This window comes from Gallus gallus, chromosome 5, assembly GCF_016699485.2.
Source record: "Gallus gallus isolate bGalGal1 chromosome 5, bGalGal1.mat.broiler.GRCg7b, whole genome shotgun sequence".
In the NCBI taxonomy this organism is placed as follows: domain Eukaryota; kingdom Metazoa; phylum Chordata; class Aves; order Galliformes; family Phasianidae; genus Gallus; species Gallus gallus.
Window position 1 is genome coordinate 30191811 of NC_052536.1, and position 19408 is coordinate 30211218.

General features: G+C 38.7%; 2 protein-coding genes across 8 annotated transcripts in view; one reads left to right on the top strand and one right to left on the bottom strand.

Moving 5' to 3' along the window:
• Positions 1-5805, top strand: part of RASGRP1 (RAS guanyl releasing protein 1) — a 40745-nt gene extending 34940 nt beyond the window's left edge. For 5 of the 7 annotated variants that reach the window (XM_004941732.5, XM_025151389.3, XM_046941971.1 and 2 more), the window contains exons 16-17: positions 26-405; positions 2446-5805. In XM_004941732.5, the coding sequence (XP_004941789.2) occupies positions 26-405; positions 2446-2580 (515 nt within the window). In that variant the 3' untranslated portion in view covers positions 2581-5805. The remainder of the gene's footprint in view (positions 1-25; positions 406-2445) is intronic. The other 2 variants (XR_212382.5, XR_005860239.2) reach the window with 2 other exon arrangements.
• A 936-nt stretch (positions 5806-6741) lies between these two features.
• FAM98B (family with sequence similarity 98 member B) lies at positions 6742-18317 on the bottom strand. The gene is made up of 8 exons (XM_421211.8): positions 18217-18317; positions 17697-17845; positions 16879-17013; positions 15974-16152; positions 14116-14196; positions 13617-13733; positions 12058-12225; positions 6742-10059 (listed from the first exon to the last, which is right to left on the bottom strand). The coding sequence occupies exons 1-8, from the start codon at positions 18279-18281 to the stop codon at positions 9685-9687; spliced, it is 1269 nt and encodes a 422-aa protein (XP_421211.5). The 5' UTR covers positions 18282-18317; the 3' UTR covers positions 6742-9684.
• Positions 18318-19408: the final 1091 nt, after the last annotated feature.

Genomic DNA, 19408 nt, shown 5'->3' on the forward strand with positions numbered 1-19408 from the left:
TCAATTTACCATATATATTCTATAGGACAAGAAGAAGGACCATTCACATTTCCAAATGGAGTAATAGAACACAATGAAGACAGCAAGGACCGAACTATTATGCTCATGGGCTCCTCAGCTCAGAAAATCTCAGTAAGACTGAAACCAGCCGTAGTTCATAAAGGTATACAGACAGATTCCGTACTGCTGGCTGGTGACATATCGCATAAGTCAATGGAGAAGAAAGAGAAAAGGATACTAGAAAATCCTTATCTCCAGCCCATCCCATCATCCCCACGTCCAAGCCCATTACTAAGCCGTAAAAAAGCATATGTTAAATGGGAAAACAAGGACTCCAACCAGAAAATTAAGGAGGAGCATCGTGAGCATCACAGCTATAAACCCTCATACCAGGAACTTGAGCGGGTATGTACATAGTGGAACAAATTTGGCTTTACACACCAGTACTGTAAAGTAGTCAGAGTGTGAGGACGTGGCTGGGTGGGAAGATGTCATTCTGTTACTGTTCTCGAACAATCCATGAGGGATATAATGAATTCTTAGCCACTTTACCTCCAGCAATGCTTCACTTCAAATAGAAATTTAAGTATTAGTATAGGGTTTAGGGAATATGTTTTGGAGACTTTGTTATGACTATATTGATCCCTGCCATCCTTAGAACTGACAAGCAAGTCTGTGACCACAGTCCGGTTGCTTAGGACTAATGTAGTAGATATTACTTCATAAAACAAGTTAATTTTAAGGAATTGTCTTCCACACATGTACTACAAGACTAGGAATGCTGAATTAGTGTTTTAACATGTTTGACAGTATTCTATTTATGTATGGCATTATGTTGAAACCAGATAAACACTTCCTTAACAAAAATATTTGTAGCTAAAGATAATCTGACTCCTAATACAATGTTAAAACAGCAATGTCAGCCAAAACCAGAAATTCCCAGCACTGGAGAACGCAGAATAAAAAAACACTGAGGGAGATGCACTCGAGATAAATACTGTAAATCTCACAGTTTTAACATTTGTAGTTAAAAATAATTTTTTTTTTAACCTGAGTATCTCAATCTACTTTGGAAACAACTGTTCTAGATAATGCATGGAGTAGCTAGCTGTATTTCTTTCCTCATAGATTACAATGCTGGCATATCAGCTCTGTGCACAAGCTTCACATTTTCTACAATATGGTGTCTTCTGTTATGCATTACATGTCTCGATTCCTCCTATATAATGAAGCAATGTAGAGATATGTACTAAACCAGTCTAGAACAACTCGATTGAAGCTCCTTATTTGGCTTGAAATAATAAGCAACAGGAATATGCCGAAGCTTCTAAAAGGAAGAGCTTTGAAAGGATAGTAAGATGCCATACTTCTTCTAAGAAAGAAGATTTTGCATAGCTTAAATTCTAAGAGCCAAATACTTATAGATTTGCATATTTTTAAAGGAAAACAGAGCAAAATGGGGTGAAATAATCACACCACCATCAAGTTTCTCACTGTTTTTTCATCTACTTGAAATGTGGATTTTCAACATCATGTCTAAATTCCAGGCCAGTAAGATCAATAAGCAGTGACTATCGCTGAATATGAAAAGCAATGAAGCTTTGTCTTGACAACTAGCTTGTGTTTGTATTCCTGGTTACTTAACTACTCATGGCATGGCCTCATTTTGGATTAATATGCTATAAAAATAAGTTTGTCCTAATCTAACTGTTGTGAATACTTTTAACAGCTTCTGTAAAATTTTAACAGGACCCATCTTAAAAGAAACAATGAAACTGACATTTTCCTCCTAGGAGCCAGACCACTATCTTCACATATTCAGAACACTAGTTTCACTTAATTGTATCCTGCATTTTAAATACCTCACTAGATATTTCTGTAGCTCAGGTTCAGAATAGTCTATTTATTATATTTGCCTTTAAAATTCTTAGTCCACACTTTTCAGTTTTGCATTCAGAGAGCACATGTGATCTGTATTTTTTTTTAAACTACTATAGCATGTAGTAGACAATCCCTAAAGCACTAATGTGTGCCATTCTGTAAGCAAACAAAATGATGGTCACATTCCCATTGAGTTTTCTGGACTTATTACACTCTTAGAGACAGATAGGAGGGGAACTATAAGAATTTGTTAAGATCAAATTATTTTCAGTGCATAGTCCCTACATTTTATCTTCCAGCATTTTGGTTTTGAAAACAAATGTACGTAGAAAATATCTAGGCCTGTTGCCCTCTCCACTCTCCCACCTCACCCCCCAAGAAAAACCAAACAAATACCATTTTCATAGCCCTGAATTTCTTTCAACTTTGGGAAACACTCAAATAACTTGGTGGTTCCCTTCTGCTAAGAGCTACACCAACTGATCTTTACGCCAGTCAACCTATATGCACAACCAGACAATCCTGAAACAAATGTAAAATCAAATACCATTCTTGTTTCCTTAGGAAAGAAATATTCTAAAGGCAGACAACGAAGGTTTAAAGATGCAGCTGGAACAGGCACATAAAACAATTGAATCTCTTACAATTCAGAGAAGAAATCATGTTATCGACAATCTACAACACAAAGACTGCTCCTAGCAGATGAGGGGAAGTTTCTTCTGGAAGAATGTAAGACTGAAGGAAATGGTTGTGATAAAGCTGCTTTACCAAGTGAACTGGAAAGACAGTCCAAAGGATTTTAAAACAGAAATGCTCTCTTCATTCTATACATTTCCCTATTGAAAACACACTCCCAAGTCTATAAATGAACTCCTTCAGTGTAAGGTATGTTAGCATCATCTGCACAATGAACACAGTATCTTCTGGGATTGTTTTTAAAAGGAGCAACAGTGTTCTTGAAGCTTATGTACGTGATGACCATGTGGATACTACAGTGACTTGGCTGCACATCTCACTCTACAAGTGTTCTAAGTAGCTACTCGTAAGACTATCACTTCAGATTTGGCCCAAATTCAGGTTTGTAGAAACAAACGTTCAATAGAGATAAGCACTTAAGTAAAGCTGTATTCCATTAAAAGAGAGAGAGTTCTTTCTCACTGTGGCTGAAACCAATTAAAAACAATACGTAGACAGTCATCTTTATTTCTAGAGTTTAGCAAGAATATTAATATAAGTAGTTAAGCTGATTTTTAGACTTTGTTAGGGCATACTGACAAATGTTTTAAAACTTCTTTAAGGTAAAATATGAGACTAGAGGGAGTTTATAGAGTGAATTCTGCTTCCATTTCAGAGTTCCAGGTTGCAGCTTGGAATACATAGCCCTACTCGTTGGGCTTAAGGGATAGCTTGCTGTCCCTGTACTGTAGATATGGGATAACATTGACTATTTTTTCTAACATCAAAGTGGATACCAGTATTGTAACATCTGAGTAGAACCTTAAAGACCATATTACAAAGGAAACTGCATAGCAATCTCAATACAATGGATATTGTATTTCAGTTTCTAACATCTTATGGTTCTCTTTCTTCATTTTCTCTCATAGATTTCACACGCACTTTAGGTGAAGAGTCGAGGTGACTGTGCTCTTATGTGTGTAGATTTTGTACAGTGAAAGGTGCTAGGGAGGTAATGTAGTTTTCTTAAAACTACAATGTGTACATACCGTTATGAGATGACAAATCCATCTTTCAAGTTACTGGTGAATCTTTTAGTCATAATAGCCAATCTTAAAATTTCATTTGTATTTCGTAATTCTTGTGTAATACTCACTTGCTTTTTGATAAAAGGGACGTCATCGAGCATTTAAACAGCAGAAACTGAAACTAACATATCTATTATAACAACATACCTTCCTGCTCCAGCAGGGGGGTTGGACTAGATGATCTTTCAAGGTCCCTTCCAATCCCTGACATACTGTAATCTTGTGATATACTTCAGTCTCTTCAAACCTTGCAGATTAGTTTACAAAATCCAAGACAGATTAAATTTTTAGTTGACCCCTTACAATAGCATGTGTGCTTTGCGTTCAGTGGCATAAATGTATGCTCTGTTTCCAGCTTACAGTCATTAATTGTCAAGTATATTAGTACTTTATTTATTGTTTAAAAAAGTCAAGCTGAAACTACTTATTAATCTACTGGTTCTAAGTTCCTGGTTAGAACTTGAGTTGTGTTTGTATCCGTGACTAAATAAAAACAAATGAAGGGAGAGAGTAGTAGTAATAGTAGTAGTAGACTTTCTGTTATTTTACTGTAAATAAATATGATCTGTAAAGAATTTAAATGCATATGACAAACGTAGCCGTTGTGAAGATTGTGAAACTTTTGTTCCTCATACACTAAACCTGAATTATTAACAGTTAACATGAAATTGCACTTTGATCAGTGAAGCAGTCAAAATGGCTTTCAAATCATATTTGCACATTTGCTTTGCCAGTTTTCTGTGAGTTTCTTGGTTTTTGTTCTCTGTGCAGGACAATCTGCTAGGTATTTCTAATACACTTAGCAGATAAAAGTCTATTTCTACAACAATTAAAAGGAACAGGATAAATGTTGGAAATATTTCAATATATTTGGAAAATGCCTTAAAAGAGCAACGAAATTTGGCAAATCTTGTGCATTTAAGGTAACTCTGCTTGCTTATGGTTTCAATTCCAACGGAATTTCTGTATGTGTCTGTGTATATATATATATATGTGTGTGTGTGCATATATATATGCATACACACACACACTTTGCCTATTCTGAGAGGCTGGAAGAGGATCAAATTAACAAATTAATACTTCCCTAATGTCAGCAGCTGACCCAAAGGTTACTGTGTTAGTAACGTTGAGTACTTAATGCTCAAAATCAAGTCAAGACTGTAGATTTGTGCAGTCTAAAATTAGAACTTACTGTTTACTGTAACCGTTACTGTTATCCTGTTCCTATAAACAATTGGAATGATTTAAACCCGACCTGTTTGCAGGATCATCTTACAGAATCCATATGTGATACTCCATGTGTGCTGAAAACTTCCTGCTTCAGATGAATTAGTTGATACCTGGAAAATCTCAAAGATCTCCAAATACCTTCAGGGTGTTTGCCCAAAGCCTCCTGCAGTGTTTTCTGTTGTTGTTGTTGTTGCTTTATTTTGGTGGTAGTCCCTTGTTATTACTTTGCAACTTCCTTTTTGCTGCATGAAATAATAGTGTTAATAGCAAATGCTGACTGTACAGGGATACTGCTGAAACTGACAAAGTTACTGAGCAAAAATCACCCACATCTCTGTTGATCTTAATGCTACTTGATGCTAGGAAAAAAGATATAATGAAAGTACTAAGTACTGTTTAGAGGACTTACCAGCAAGCACTGGCATTGAATACCATTTGAAACTTAGCATGTCACAGTTAATATAAATGAAAAGCACTCACCTTTATTCTTTCTCCAGGCTCAGCTGTGTTTCATATACATACAGAAAGGAAGAAAAAATGCAACGTCCTTACCCCAACTACTGTTTATTTTTTAAGTGTGAATTCTGATCCTTAAAAGATGAAAGTAAGTAGACTGAATGATCTAACAAGGAAAAGGCCAGAGCTAATGTTAATACTGAAGACAACTGCCTTTAAAATACCTTACATAAGCTTCTGAAAATACAGAACTGTGTTACCTTTTGGAATTCTGTGTTATAGTAGCAATCTGTTATCCTGTTGGAACGTGTCTCTACAGAAACTCCATTTTTGTTTCAGTGCTATTAAAGAAGATTGAAAAAGTGTACAGACTGTAAACATTTATATAAAGTGTAATATTTATAAGAGAGAAAAACATTAAAATTGTACCTTGCCTCTGAGTTTGTATCTGAAAGAAAGAAACCTGAACAACATATATTCATTTTCCTTGAGTCTGTCATTTGGGTCACTTCTGCAGGACTCACCTGAGATAGGAGAGTCTGAAGTCTACCTTTACATTCCTGAGCCTGCGGACACTGAGAGAACTTGGGAAGCTGGGAATCTTCAGATCATTTTTTCAGAATTTAGTGGCTGAGACAATACAGACACTGGTTTGCCATTACACCATTCAAGGTACTACCAAGCACAATTCTTCGTTAGCACAATCTCTTGCTTTTGTTAAGAACATTAATTCTCAAAAGATTTTACAGGTACGCTTAAACAAGGCTTCTGCGAGTTCTACTAGGGTTGGTACACAGGCAGCATCATAGCATCCTGAACCTTTGCTATTCTTTACCTTACCACAGAACTCAAAATACTGTATCTCATATATGCTCTTATGTCAGGAAGTGAACATCAAAATATCTGAGGGAGGGGAGGGCAGAAGAAAAGGGTGCGGACTACTGAAAAACACCATACCTACTTACAGGCAAATCTGCTCTCCAATCCTTGCACATACAGAGCAAGGTGTGTTTTGCTTCAAAATTACAGAAGCAAAAGAAAAAAAGGAAAACCTCCAATTACTTGTGAAGTTTTTCCTTAATTTACATAAAGACAAAAGTAACGATCATATAAACCTCTTCGATTTTCTTTTTTTATTAAGGTAAATTTTAACTGAGCGTCCTTCAATGGAGACGGATTCCTTAGTAACTCCAGATAGCGTAATCAGGATATATCTGGGACCTCTCCTGTCTGGTGAACTTCTCCTGCATTGTTATCTACTGCCTTCTCTACTTTTGTCAAAATCTGCTATTTTTCATGACCACAAAAAGCACGTTTCATCATTATTTCAAATCACCAGCAGGAAATCTTTCTTGCCAGCACGGGAGATATGAAATAGAGAATCAAAATCACACTTCACAAGTGATGCAAATAACTTCAAATACAGTACTTTATTCCTCAGTGTTTACAGCTGTTAACAAAACCATCTCTCTTCAGCCCTGACACAAAAGTCTTCTTTTTCAATTCTTGATCAACCAAAACAATTCACTGAATCTGAATAAACACAGAAATAATCATAGACAGACATATATAAAACGGCTTTTTTCTTCCAACAGAATTTTTGAAAATACTTTTTTCAAGGCTGAAACGGAAGGGTTGGAGGTTTAAATCAATTGTTTTCATGGTATTATTGCATCTTTTGATAAAATAAGAGCGTATACTCTGACAACAGAGAAGACCGAGAAAGGGATACCTCTATGAAACGTGGTGGTGCTTACTTTGCTTTTCTACTACTGGCTTCACACTTTGGAATTATTCAAGAAAATATGAAATGGCTCAAATAAAAAAAACCAAAGTATCTTCCATAAAACTTCAGCCTATTCAAACTTCTGTCTTTTACAATGTCTACATAAAAAATCATTGGAAAACAGTACTGGAATAATTCAACTGCTAGAACTGGATGGGGGCACACATCTGGTCTACTTCACTCCAAACTGTTCTATCTGTTACAAACAGCACTAACTGACAAGTGTAAGAGCACTGGGGCACATACACAATTACTACGGTTCTACCAGCCCTACAGGTCAACTAACCCAGTGCAGCTTCACATCTTAAGAATGACAAAATCTTTATGCATGGACAAACCACTTGAATTTCCTAGCCTACTTCCTTGGTGAAACTAAATTCTTGATTTGTTTGTATGTTACTTGTAGCAAAAATAACAGCATAGGGATTAGCAAAGGGAATTTTAAATTAAGGCTTTGTTTGTTAAAACCTACTCTCCCTCTCCCCTTGCTGGCCAACGCTTGTCATCTCTGTGGCCAACAGTCTCACTCTGAATGTCATTTGTGAGCTACTCCATAGCACTATGCAACAATCAGTCTCCAAAGGAAGAAAATCAGTACTACGCTCCCACTTGAAATTCCTCTCCACAATGTCAGCAGAGGCTGACAACAGAAATGAGTGTAGAAACAAAGTGATAATGAGACTACTGCTAGAAGGCGGGTGAAGTTAAGCCAGCAGAGTACTTCATTGTATTGAGTTCACATTTAAGTCAACATGTACAAGCAATGAAGTCTCCCACTCTTTTTTTCTTAGATGCCTACTGGAACCATAAAGTATGGTCAAGGCTGTACCAATCACATCATAAAGCAGCATTCTCAAACAGTCAATAAGCATACAGAAAAATAACAGGAAGGAAATTTTTAAAGTTTATCTAGACTAAAATTTCAAATGAAGGTGCTGGTAGTAGCTAATTAATAAAATCTGACACATTTTTAAACAACATGCTAGAGAATCACTTCATTTTAAACAGAGCTTTACATCCCTGCATAGATCTGCCTCTGTAATTGAGTGCACAATGCACGTGTTCCTGAAGACAGGGTAACAACTTTAAAGCATACCAACATGGACACCAACAGCAAGTTTGGGGAGAAAAAACCAACTCATAACTGTGATACATAAAAGCAAATTCAAAACTTAAAGTTCAACTGCCGATAAGTCTAAGTTATTTATTCCTTGAAAGCGCTTCAAGGTTTCTGTCAAGAGATAAGCCCAGGTTGATCAGATGCCTTCCTGAATCTCTGCAGTAACCTGACCCTGATAAATACTATCATGAATATATACTTGGGCATCATCTCTCTGTTTTACCTCTACTCACAAATGGCATCACAACAGAGGAGGGATCTAAAGAAGCTAGGTAACAGACATCATTTTTAGCTGACAGCTCTGAACTTAATTTAATCGATCTTAATCTATTTACAGCCATAATTATACAAAATCCATTTCCTCATCTACATGCTCTTTTTCTAGAGTAACACTATCTGTGAAGGAGAAGGGATCCATACATATCGAGACAGAGTTTCTTCCGGGTTATCAGACCAATTGAGTGACAGAATAAAAAAGCAAAGCCTTTGAATGCTATATTGGAACTTTTTCCAGAAACCTCAATGGAGAGGAGCAACTTCTGCATGAGATACCTAATTCATCGGCTGGCAGGTGGCAGTCGCCACATACAGAGCAGGCAGGAGGAAAAAAAGAAATGGCATGCTCTTTCTCAGGCAACTGAGCTTTGTTGACCTTTATTTTTAAAGGCTGATGCAGAAAGAGTGTATAAATGAACTTCTACTGGACACGACGGTAGTAGAAAATGCTTTTATGAAACAATCATATGAAAAGCAAGTAAAGTAAAAATAAACATCAAAAGTCACCACAACTCTGGTTTTGTGGTACATGCTCTGACCTTCAATTAATCTCCGATATATTTACGAACACACAAAGCCACCTAATTTAATTCCTATCTGTGGAGAAGTACTTCAGAATATGTGAAATTCTGAAAGAATAGGAAAGCTCATTGAGTAATTCTGACCAAAGCCTGAAGTGACAATTTGCTACTGAAGTTCTTCAGTATGTCTGATGTGAAAAGTGGCTAAAGAAAAAAGCACAAAAGCAGCATTCTGGACTTTCAGGAGCGTCTCCCTCAACTTCATAGGTCTGATTGTTTAATTTTTTTTGTTGTATCCAGCCTTTGGAGCAGGAGAATTCAGGTGCAACATGCAATAATTAGAGAGGCCTGAACATCATCTTTATTCTGTTTCTTTAAAAAGGTTTTTATTCAGTTTTCTGAGGCTTATTTTAAATAAATGAACATAATAAAACAAACCAAAACACAACCAGTACGAAAAGCAAGGACTCTAGTCATGATATTTTAGTATAAAAAGTTCTGTTCAGTTAACTAAAAGAATTCAATGACAACATCAGTTGGTCGAATGCAATGATTCACGTGGTCATACTTAAATCTAATCTAAACCAAAGGTACAATATCTAAATTCCTGATACCAGTAAACACCACCACTGTATTTTGTCTGTTACTCTTTCAATATCTCCGGTATCCTCCACCTCCTCTTCCACCATATGGATCTCCATAACCTCCTCTGCCACCATAACCACCCCTGCCACCATAGTCTCCCCCCCTCCCGCCTTGGAAACCACCTCCACCTCTTCCACCGCCTCTGAAACCTCCACCTCCAAAGCCACCCCCACCCCCAAAGCCACCCCCACCCCCAAAGCCACCCCCACCTCCTCCTCTACCCCCTCCGCCACCCCAGCCGCCCCTCCCACCACCACCTCCACCTCCCCAGCCGCCTCTTCCACCACCTTCCTGTCTTTTTTGCCACGGAGGCATTTCAGGAGGAGGTGGTTCAATCTCTGTTGGTCTGCCTCCACGGTCAGGTACTCTCCCCATCAGAACCTATATTGAAAAACAGAGGGATATAATAACTTGAAGGGACAGAGGATAATTCTCGTATGGACAAAGACATGCTGCCTGCTCTTCAGAGGAAATAAGTTCCCATCAGAGCGGAGCTTGACAGCTGAATTCCTATTTCCTTTCCTTGTAACTTGCCAGCACCATGTGGCAAGAACTCCAAAAGCGATCCTATTTTTCATTGGCAAAATGTAAGTAGTTAAAGCTAGCTAGCTAATAACAGTGTTGTGAAATAGTTATGAAGAAAACTGCATGCCAAGTATTGCAACAAAGTAGCATATAACTCAAATATTTACATACACATAAAGATTAATGTGTCATTGCTCTTCTGCTTTAATTTCAAAAACACGTTCTAACCTAATCTGCATGTAAAAACCATGAATTGGCAGATTGGCACGCAGCTCTTAAAAGTAACACCAGTTTGCCTTACAGTAGGTAGTAGTGAGCAGAAAGAAAAAAGGCACAAAATGCTGCCCTAACACTTTCAAGAAAAGAAAAAATGATCTTTGGTGGATATTATCCAGTGTGCAAAACAGAAGATCGTACTGGACAAAGCTTCACAAAATATCGAGTTGAAGAACAAAGAGGTATCCAGGTATGTCTTTGGTTGTCATTCTCAGATTTCCTAAACTCTCTCTGTGATGAATGTTAACTGACACTGAGTCAGCCCCAGGCACTCCAGTCAAAACAACAACAAAAACCCCAACAAAACACACACAAAAAACAGAGATCATACAGTAATTAGAAAACTTCAGAATCTTTGGGATCAGAACATATTAAAAAATATCTAAGTGGGGCAACACAACTTTAGGAAGTCTGTAAAACAGGATTAATAATAAGTCACCGTTTGAATTGTGAACCTCATGTAATTACTTGCAAGCTTTGAGATTTTGGTTTATTTTTTTATACACAAGAAGGCAGTGCAATTTTTTTTTAAACTACAAATATCCAAATAAAATGTTACTTTGCAGAAAAAATGTCCCTTCTATAGAAACTTCTGTGGTTTATAATATACCCATAAACTAAGGATGTCTGTTAACAAATAAAGACATGTGTTTTAGTTCTTCATTACTATGCTTGGCATAATAAGCTGTAATGAACTGAACAACATAAACCTAGCAACATGCAGTCAGGCTTTACACCAGAAAGAATAGCAAATATCCTTAACTTGAGGTATGCAATTCCACTGAATTCAGGTAGTCATCTACACACACACACAAACACATTAATGCTTTTGTCAACACATACCCCTATATTGGGGGTTTATAACCCAAATGTAAAACAAAGAAAACCCAAAATCAATTAATAATGAATCCAAATGTACTCTATTTATCTACTAATCCTAACATGAAGTATAAGCCAACTTGTGAGGCAACCTTGAAGCACAACTACTTCCACCTTTCCCCTGTTTTACCAAGTATGCTCTACCTGATCTCTAGTAGCTCTAAGGAATGTTAACAGTTCTCCAGTTAACATATCCTGTTTCTGTGTTGACTAAGCAAAAGGAAGAACTACTACTACTACAGTTTTATGTTAAATGAATGAATGAGGTCTCTTTCCTATGATAATAAGGATCTCAAAACAAAAAGGTGATTCTTATCTTTATCTTACCCCCGAATGGTGTGATCAAGCGTGTATCGATCCTGAGAACTGGCTACAGTAGTCCTGCTTTCTGAGACTACTGTTTGAAAAGAACAACTGTAGGAAGGGAAAAGTAATTTCTGAACTCTGCCTACCTCCTCCGTTGGACCTTCTCCCCTAGATTACCTTTTTGTATGACTGACGGTGTTATAAGATAATAATACAAAAAAAAAAGTTGTTGCAGTGTTTACTGGAATGCTGCAAACCTTCTTTTTCTAAAGCACTGAGTATACCCATCTTCCAATAAGGAATAAAAATATTAAACAGTGTGATCCCAGAGTGTTGGTAGGTGACACTGTAAAATCCCGAGTCCTTTTAACATAACCCAGAAAGAAAAGTTACCTTGTTGATTGCGCAGACTGTATTTTCCCGTGTTGATCCACTACTTGTTCTTATGATCTTCGATAAATCCTCTCGAGCCGCAAGAAGGTGAGCTAATGTTATTGTTGACTTTGGAGACAATGCATAGCGCTTGGGCTGGTAGATCCGTGCTATGTCATCTGTTTTTACCTAAATGATAAAAAGCAAACATAACCTACTTGAGACATACATACAAACACACTTACTGTATGTAGGCTGTAAAACACACTGTACAGGTCTCAGTAAGTTGCTGTGGCTGTGATGTCTGAAAAACTAGGTTACCTTACAAAATACAGTGCCAGTCATCACCAGTTCTCTTCATACGGTGATGTACAAAATATGCTGCTGAAAGTCAGCACAGTTACAACAGAAACTCTCCTATTAACTGGCAGCAAACATTCTTTGATGCTTTACAATATATCACAGACTAAAATTTAGACTCCTCACCAAAGGCAAATTTTGACACCACTTTCAGTAAGCTTTAGAAGTTCTAAGAGTTATCCGTCCTAACTTTCTACACAAATCTTTCATCTTCCCATGAAAGAAAGGTTTATCCTGCAGCCCATGAGGAAAAATATCTCCCTTTAGCTTCCTGCATGTATATTCATCACGTTACAAGCTTTTATTATCTTCTCACCTTATGTTACTGGATTGAAGTAGTATGCATTTCTAGGTCAGAAATATCAGACTGGGTTAAATCATTACTTTTTTTTTTAATATACAGAGTGCAAGGAAATCATAAAAATGAAATTACTGCCATTGGATATTTGGAAAAATTTCTTCTCAAAGCAGAGTGGTCAGGTGCTGGAATGGGATGCCAAGGGAAGTTACCATCCCTGGAGGTGTTCAAGAAACATTTAGATGTTATACTGAGGGATGTGGTGTAGGTGGGAAATATTGGTAGTATGTGGATGGCTGGACTGGATGGTCTTGGAGGTCTTTTCCAACCTTGGTGATTCTGTGATAATTAAAACAATACCAGCAGACAAAATCCACAATAGTGGTTTGGAAGTTTCAGCCTCCTGAAGGAGTAGAAGCAAATTGTGTGCTTTTCTCACACAAACTCTTCAGCTGATCATTTGCTTATTCAGTTGTTTTGCTTCTAAGATAGATTACAGCCATTGTAATAATCTCACTGACCCTGTGGCTTATCTATGTTAAGGCCCAGTGTTTGGCTTCCTCTTGCATTTCTAAGAGAAATGTTGAGATTCCTCTTACTTTACTTTACTGGGGGCAGATGGATACAGGGAAGAAAAAGGGAGGTGTGGACTTAGAGTGAAAAACCTCAACAGAGGATGCTAGAATTTCTATTTTTGGAGCTATAGACACTCACTCACAAAAGATGGCCTGTACCACTTAGTCAAATTCTTGCCCTTCTGCACCATCCAGGATTCAAATATTACAACCCAAGGTGAGAAACTGCTTGAAAAGACGACAGCAATAATGGAATTGTAATTACATCGTATGCATATTTGCTAACAAGACCTACAGAATTGTAGCAGACTCCCACCTACAGGAAGCAAAGAAAGGAGCAAGTTTACCTTTGCTCTATCAGACCAGCTAAAGGACTGCACTGTCACATCTAACCTCTTCATTAACATACGACGGCGACACTCATATTCACTGCGAAGAGCATCATTGATTTTTTCCAATCTTTCCTGCAGTGTTACAGCAAAAAAAAACAAACGTTCAATTCTATACAGGTATGTAAATCAACTGAAAGTTAACCCCATTCAGCAAATACGATGGCCATTCCCAGGTAACCTCTATAAACTACATCAAATTATGGGTGCATCATGTAGTGCTGCAGCAGTCTGCATTTAAAAGTATTTTAAAAGGAAATACATGTATCAACACAAAGTCCATTAACAATCAGACACTTCCAGAATTAATGTTAGCGTTATTAATGCTTAGTAATTGAATGTTAGTTATCAATAGTTAGAACAGTGACTGTAAAATGAACAGTCAGATGAAGCCATAAACATGAATTTTGACTACCCTGTGATACACAGAAAAAAATGGAGTTTTTTTTATTCTTACCACTTGATCAGAATTCAGAGGTTTTGTTAGCAGTGATTTCCCCACGTGGTTTTTTTGAACTTTTGACAGAATGTCCTTTATCTGAAACAAAACACATAACACAAATTATATTTACACTTCAGCATAACTCGTTTCAATCATAAGATCGAATATAGCACACGTGTTTTATCAGACTCATAAAGAGAGATGCATCTTCTGTCTTATTATCCATTACAAAAAAAAATAAGAGTTCCTGAATACTTTCACTGCATGACTCCTTCTGCAACCTTTGTTAACCAAAGTAAAGAAAACACATCTGTAATTTTATCCAGTGACAAGTATATTAATCAAGCAACACCTAAGGAGGAATTGGTTTCACACACAAACTCATCTACAGTTTGTGACACACTGCAAAGTCATAACCGGATTCCTCAATCTCCATCAATACTTTATTCCTTCACCTGCATCAGCCGTACGCTGAGTGCACATCCTCCAAGTACAAGCTTTGCTGCCTTACAGTTGCAGAATACATTGTCCAGCCTCAATCAACACAGCCATAAGCAAAAGAGCTTTGGTAAATATCTTGTCTGCAGGAAGACAGGAATACAACTGTTCTCTGGCATATACTCCTGAATATTATTCTCAAAAATAGCCTCTTCATATTTCAATTAAATTCTGTTCAAGTTAAGTTCTCATATGCTGTACCAAAACACAACGTGTGATCTGTCCCTTTAGCAGACTGTTGTTGCATGGCTGAACTATTCTCAGAACTATTCCCACAGCTGCTGACAGTGCTGAAGATAGCAGACAGAGGCACGAGTAGACAGGTTGAAATGCTGCTTTCAAACTCTGCTTACTTTTTCCAATCCAATAAAAAATAGTAGATTCATTTGTAAGTTTCTGTTACAAAGTATCTAGTAAAATAGTAAGCATTAGCAGTGCAATTTTATGCAGGATCTAATTAAATTACAAGCAAGAAAACATTTGGAAAAAGTCACTGATTCATTTGTAAGGGCCAGAAGGTTAAGAGCACAAATTACACTATTAATTTGCAGTCAAAGAAAACGAATGAACTACTTTTGTCACATTTCTACACTGTGAAGCGAGTGCAAGTTGTATAAGCACGGCAGAACTGATGGATCTGGAAAACACCAAAATAACAGCTCAAGGCAGTTTGGCAAGGTAGAAACACAGGGGGAACATGTTTTGAAGACTCTGCTCACTGTAGCAGTAATGGAACTGTAACAGTAATGCCCTGTGCACCAACTCAAACATGTAATCCTATCTGATAAGAAGTCTTGGACTTCACAAAACAGGGCAGACATGAGGAATCCCATAATTCAAGAAAATCTTCTAGGCTCAGAGGTGTGTGGGTGAGAAGCTGGCTCAGAAGACCTGCTGCTGCAGAACTAGAGTCCTATTCCCTTACCTTAGCATGAAGGTTTAAGCTTACATATTGACTAACTTGGTAATTCAGGCATTTTCATTCTATTTACAGCTAAGGGAATGGCTCTAACAAATCAATACTTGCAATTAAGATACTCATAAGCTAAAGAGCAAAAATGTAAATTTTAGAAATTTTTATTAAGTTTAAATACTTCTCAGAATATAGATATATAAACACGCTATCAGTTATCAGACAAAGTTTTCTGCATTTAAATGGGTAACACAAAAGCGTTACTTCAACTCACACATGCTAAGTTTGCATGGCAAAGTATGGCTCACCACATACCTCACCTTCAGGGAGTCACTCAAATATTTCACCCCGTAACTGAAACAGTTAAACACTAAGCAGTATAAAATGGATCATACTGTTAGGCCCTTAACTAAGATGGATGCTTACAGACGTGAAAGTTAAAAACAGAGAGAAAACCTGTACCTTTTGTTCCACATTGTTTAACAAAGGAGGAATATCGGACGAGGAGGAGTTTGGTAAGCCCAGTGCATCACAGATAGCTTGTACTTCCTGATGGATTTCGTTGTGCTTTTCCAAATGAGAGCTTTTACTTTTCTTGCTGTGCACTATCTTTAAAGCTTGAAGTTCTGTACTTAGAAATACTAGAGATAAAAGCATCATCATGGCAGATTTAGAGGCATGAAAAATTTTGTATACATGTTCATGTAACAGAAGACAACTATAAAAGACCCCTTCTCAGTCCTCCCTTGACAGCTCAGTGTCAGTTTCCCATTCGTTACGTGAACGAATCTAGCTTCCTGTCTTCTGTCTGCACATCTTAAGTACACACACTTAACTGCTAATATCCTTCCCCAGGTCAAGTTCCTTGGCTAGCATCATACTATCACTCTGTTTCCTGCTGTTATTCTATTCTTCTCCTGTCAAATCGCAAGTGTTTGCCACCCATCAGTTTCCCAACATAATTTCTTTCCATACTCAGTCTCAGCTGGTGTCCCTTAGCCCAGGTCTAGCTTAAACCTAGATGCTGCTCCCCTCAATCTTGCTTTCACCGTCTCCCAGTCATGCTGCATTTTCTTTCCAGCTGCCCCAAAACTTCTCAGAAACAAGAGAAGCAAGGCCTTAGCTTCAGCTGACCTGGAACTGGGTCAAGAAATTACAAGGAGGCCCCAGTGAGTTGAACAATACATCACAGAGAAATATTAGTTTTGCCATTTTCACTCCTCCACGAGTGATCTGATGCATGCACAGGTAGGTTGTAGTGATTGTCAAGATACACTTAAATACACATAAAGAAATATTTAAGTTGTACAAAAATTATAGAGCAGGCACATAAAATATTGTAAGGGGGAAAAACGATTTTAACTTACAGAGGAGTTTAAGACAATCCTCTTTCCCTTTCAATCTGTCCTTTATGTCTCCAGATATAAGTGATGAATATGGACAAGCCATTTCTCTCAGGAAGCCGCTAATCTCAAGCTGGAAGCTCTCTATATCTTTATTACCTGTGGAAATAAATAAAGACCATTAATCGTTTTTATTTTAATTCTGATTTTTTATTAATAGAAACATTCATCTAATTAAGTTTTTATGATTTATACATTTAGATTGCAGGTTTCCATACCCCCTGACAAACATCACATACCACTCCAGTAACATTTTCTTTCTTCTTAAAGAGGTCCTACATACAAACAGACACCACTTCCAACAGCAAAGGCAATACTGTGTTCATGCTTTAAACAAGAAGCTGATGCTACAGCAGTCTGAAACCATAATGCAAGTATTTGGAGTGAATCAGCAGCTTACATCTAGCAGAGAGAGAGCAGCACTCACTCCTTCAGATCACAGGAATATCACTGTCAAGTGAACAGCGTATATCATAAAGCGGGCAACCGTCATTCATTTTGTGACAAACAAGTTGCAGGAGTCATACTAACCCAGCAATACCTGCGTGCCCAGGTTTATTGCCAATGGTTGGTTGTCTTTTTTTCTCTTTCTTCCTTCTGAAACAATCTTCACCAGGTAAGACCTTAATCCAGCAGCTACATACACACAAACATCAGCCTCTCTTTGGCTACCTCTTAGCTGCCTTCTAAATTTCAACACTAATTTTATTACTAGCTTAACTGTCAAGTGTGAATCCCCTGAACAAATACTACATAACTTCAATAAATCAACACTCATTTACCATCTGCTGACGTGATGCTTTCTTCCATGTCACCAAGTGACTTTATCTGGGAACCTAACCAAACACAGAGGTCAAAAAACTCCGGTGAAGACAATCCACTTTGTGCTGCCTTGTTCAGGGCTCCCTCCTCCAAGAGGGGACCCGTGTACCTGTACAGGGAGATAAACCTTGATAATACGAAGCAGGTTTAACAGAAAACACACATACTTCTAAATACGCTGAGCGCTCCGTCGCGGCGGAGGCGCCCACCAACACACGGCCTTCAGCGTTACAGGCAGCGCAGCCTCCGCACGGACTCCCAGGTGAGGCAGGAGGCCCTGCCCGGCCAGCGCTCCGCTCCGTCCCCAGCCGCGGGCAGCCCCGCCCGCCCCGAGCGCAGCAGAGGCGCCCCTCGGCCCCTCCGCACCGCCGCCGGAGCGGAGCAGGGCCGGCCGGGCCGCCGCTTCCTCCAGAAGCCTCCCTTCACCCTCTAAGGCCTCGCCGCGAAAGGAGAGCCGCAGCCGCTCCCCCGTTACCCTACCCCAGGGCCTCCAGCGCGTCCAAGATGTCGCACTCCATCTTCAGGCCCGGCTCCAGCTCCCTCATGCCGCCACAGCGGCTGCCGCCGCGCCGCGCTGTGCCTACCTCAAATCGGCCCCGCCGCAACCTGCGCCCGTCGCTCCGTTCCGCGGAGCCGCCGGGCCACTGTGCAACCTCCGCCCGGCCCGGCGGGATGGGCCGCTCCCACACGCTGCTTCAGCTGGGTTAGCAATTGAGCCCAGGGGCGGTATCTGAGAGCAGGGAATCCAGAAATGAGACTCTTATTCCTGCTTAAACAACAAGTAATTTTGTACATACTGGAGGACTTCAGCTTCCCTGCGCTGTCTGGCAGCGAGGAGCTTGCACTGAGTAGCGTTCATACTAATAGCATATGTAAGATTTTAGGAGAGCTTCAGAAGCCACAGGATTTTGTAGCGTTGCCTGCTTTATGAGAAGAGCAGTTCATGGGGCATTTCCTTGTCCTTCTGTCTCCTGCTTGAAAAATGGACTCAATCCTAAAATAATTTTGATCTTTATTTCTCCCAAGGGTTCCAATTGCATGTGCTGTTTGAAATAGAACATAGGTACTCCTGCAGCAACAGGAATAGAAAAAAGTACTGCGAAGCTGACTCAGGAGTGGTGCAATCAGTGCATCAGTGTCCCATGTGGAAAGCACTGCTTCATTCAGAAAACATTTTTGCTGAGGTCTTGAAGGCCTAGAATCATGTCCTCCCCCTATCTGAAGTAGCAATAACATTATCAACCTTACATTTCTACATTTAATATCTCTACATTTAATATCTTGAAACTCCAGGCTTTTGCCACTCTCTTAGAATGATCAACTCTTATTTGGAGTCTAAATAAATGGCTAGTAAAGAGAGCAGGAAAGCAAAATATGTAGAAGTAGGCAGTTTTCTTTCTCCTTCTTTTCTGTAACCTCCATGCCACACACACAGCAGCGTATGCTAAGAAGAACAGAGAACTGAAACTATCATAATACAATCTATGGGAACTAGAAGGCAGTCTGGTAATGTAAGAAGTACTGTGTGGAAAGAACAGGTGGCAGCGTTTTTCCATGGATCTCTAAATTTTGTTGTATGTTAGAAGTGTATTTTGCTTCCTAACTTTCCTGCATTATATAAATATTACACACATGAGGAAGAACAAGGCTGAATTCCATAAACACTGTCTTG

What these genes read in the sequence shown, in the direction of transcription:
- FAM98B (XM_421211.8), bottom strand. Translation starts at nt 18,281, where the DNA reads ATGAGGGAGCTGGAGCCGGGCCTGAAGATGGAGTGCGACATCTTGGAC. An exon ending in TAAACAATGTGGAACAAAAG is followed by an intron (nt 14,197 to 15,973) that starts GTACAGGTTTTC and finishes GTTTTGTTTCAG; the next exon opens with ATAAAGGACATTCTGTCAAA. An exon ending in GCTGGTCTGATAGAGCAAAG is followed by an intron (nt 12,226 to 13,616) that starts GTAAACTTGCTC and finishes TTTATCATTTAG; the next exon opens with GTAAAAACAGATGACATAGC.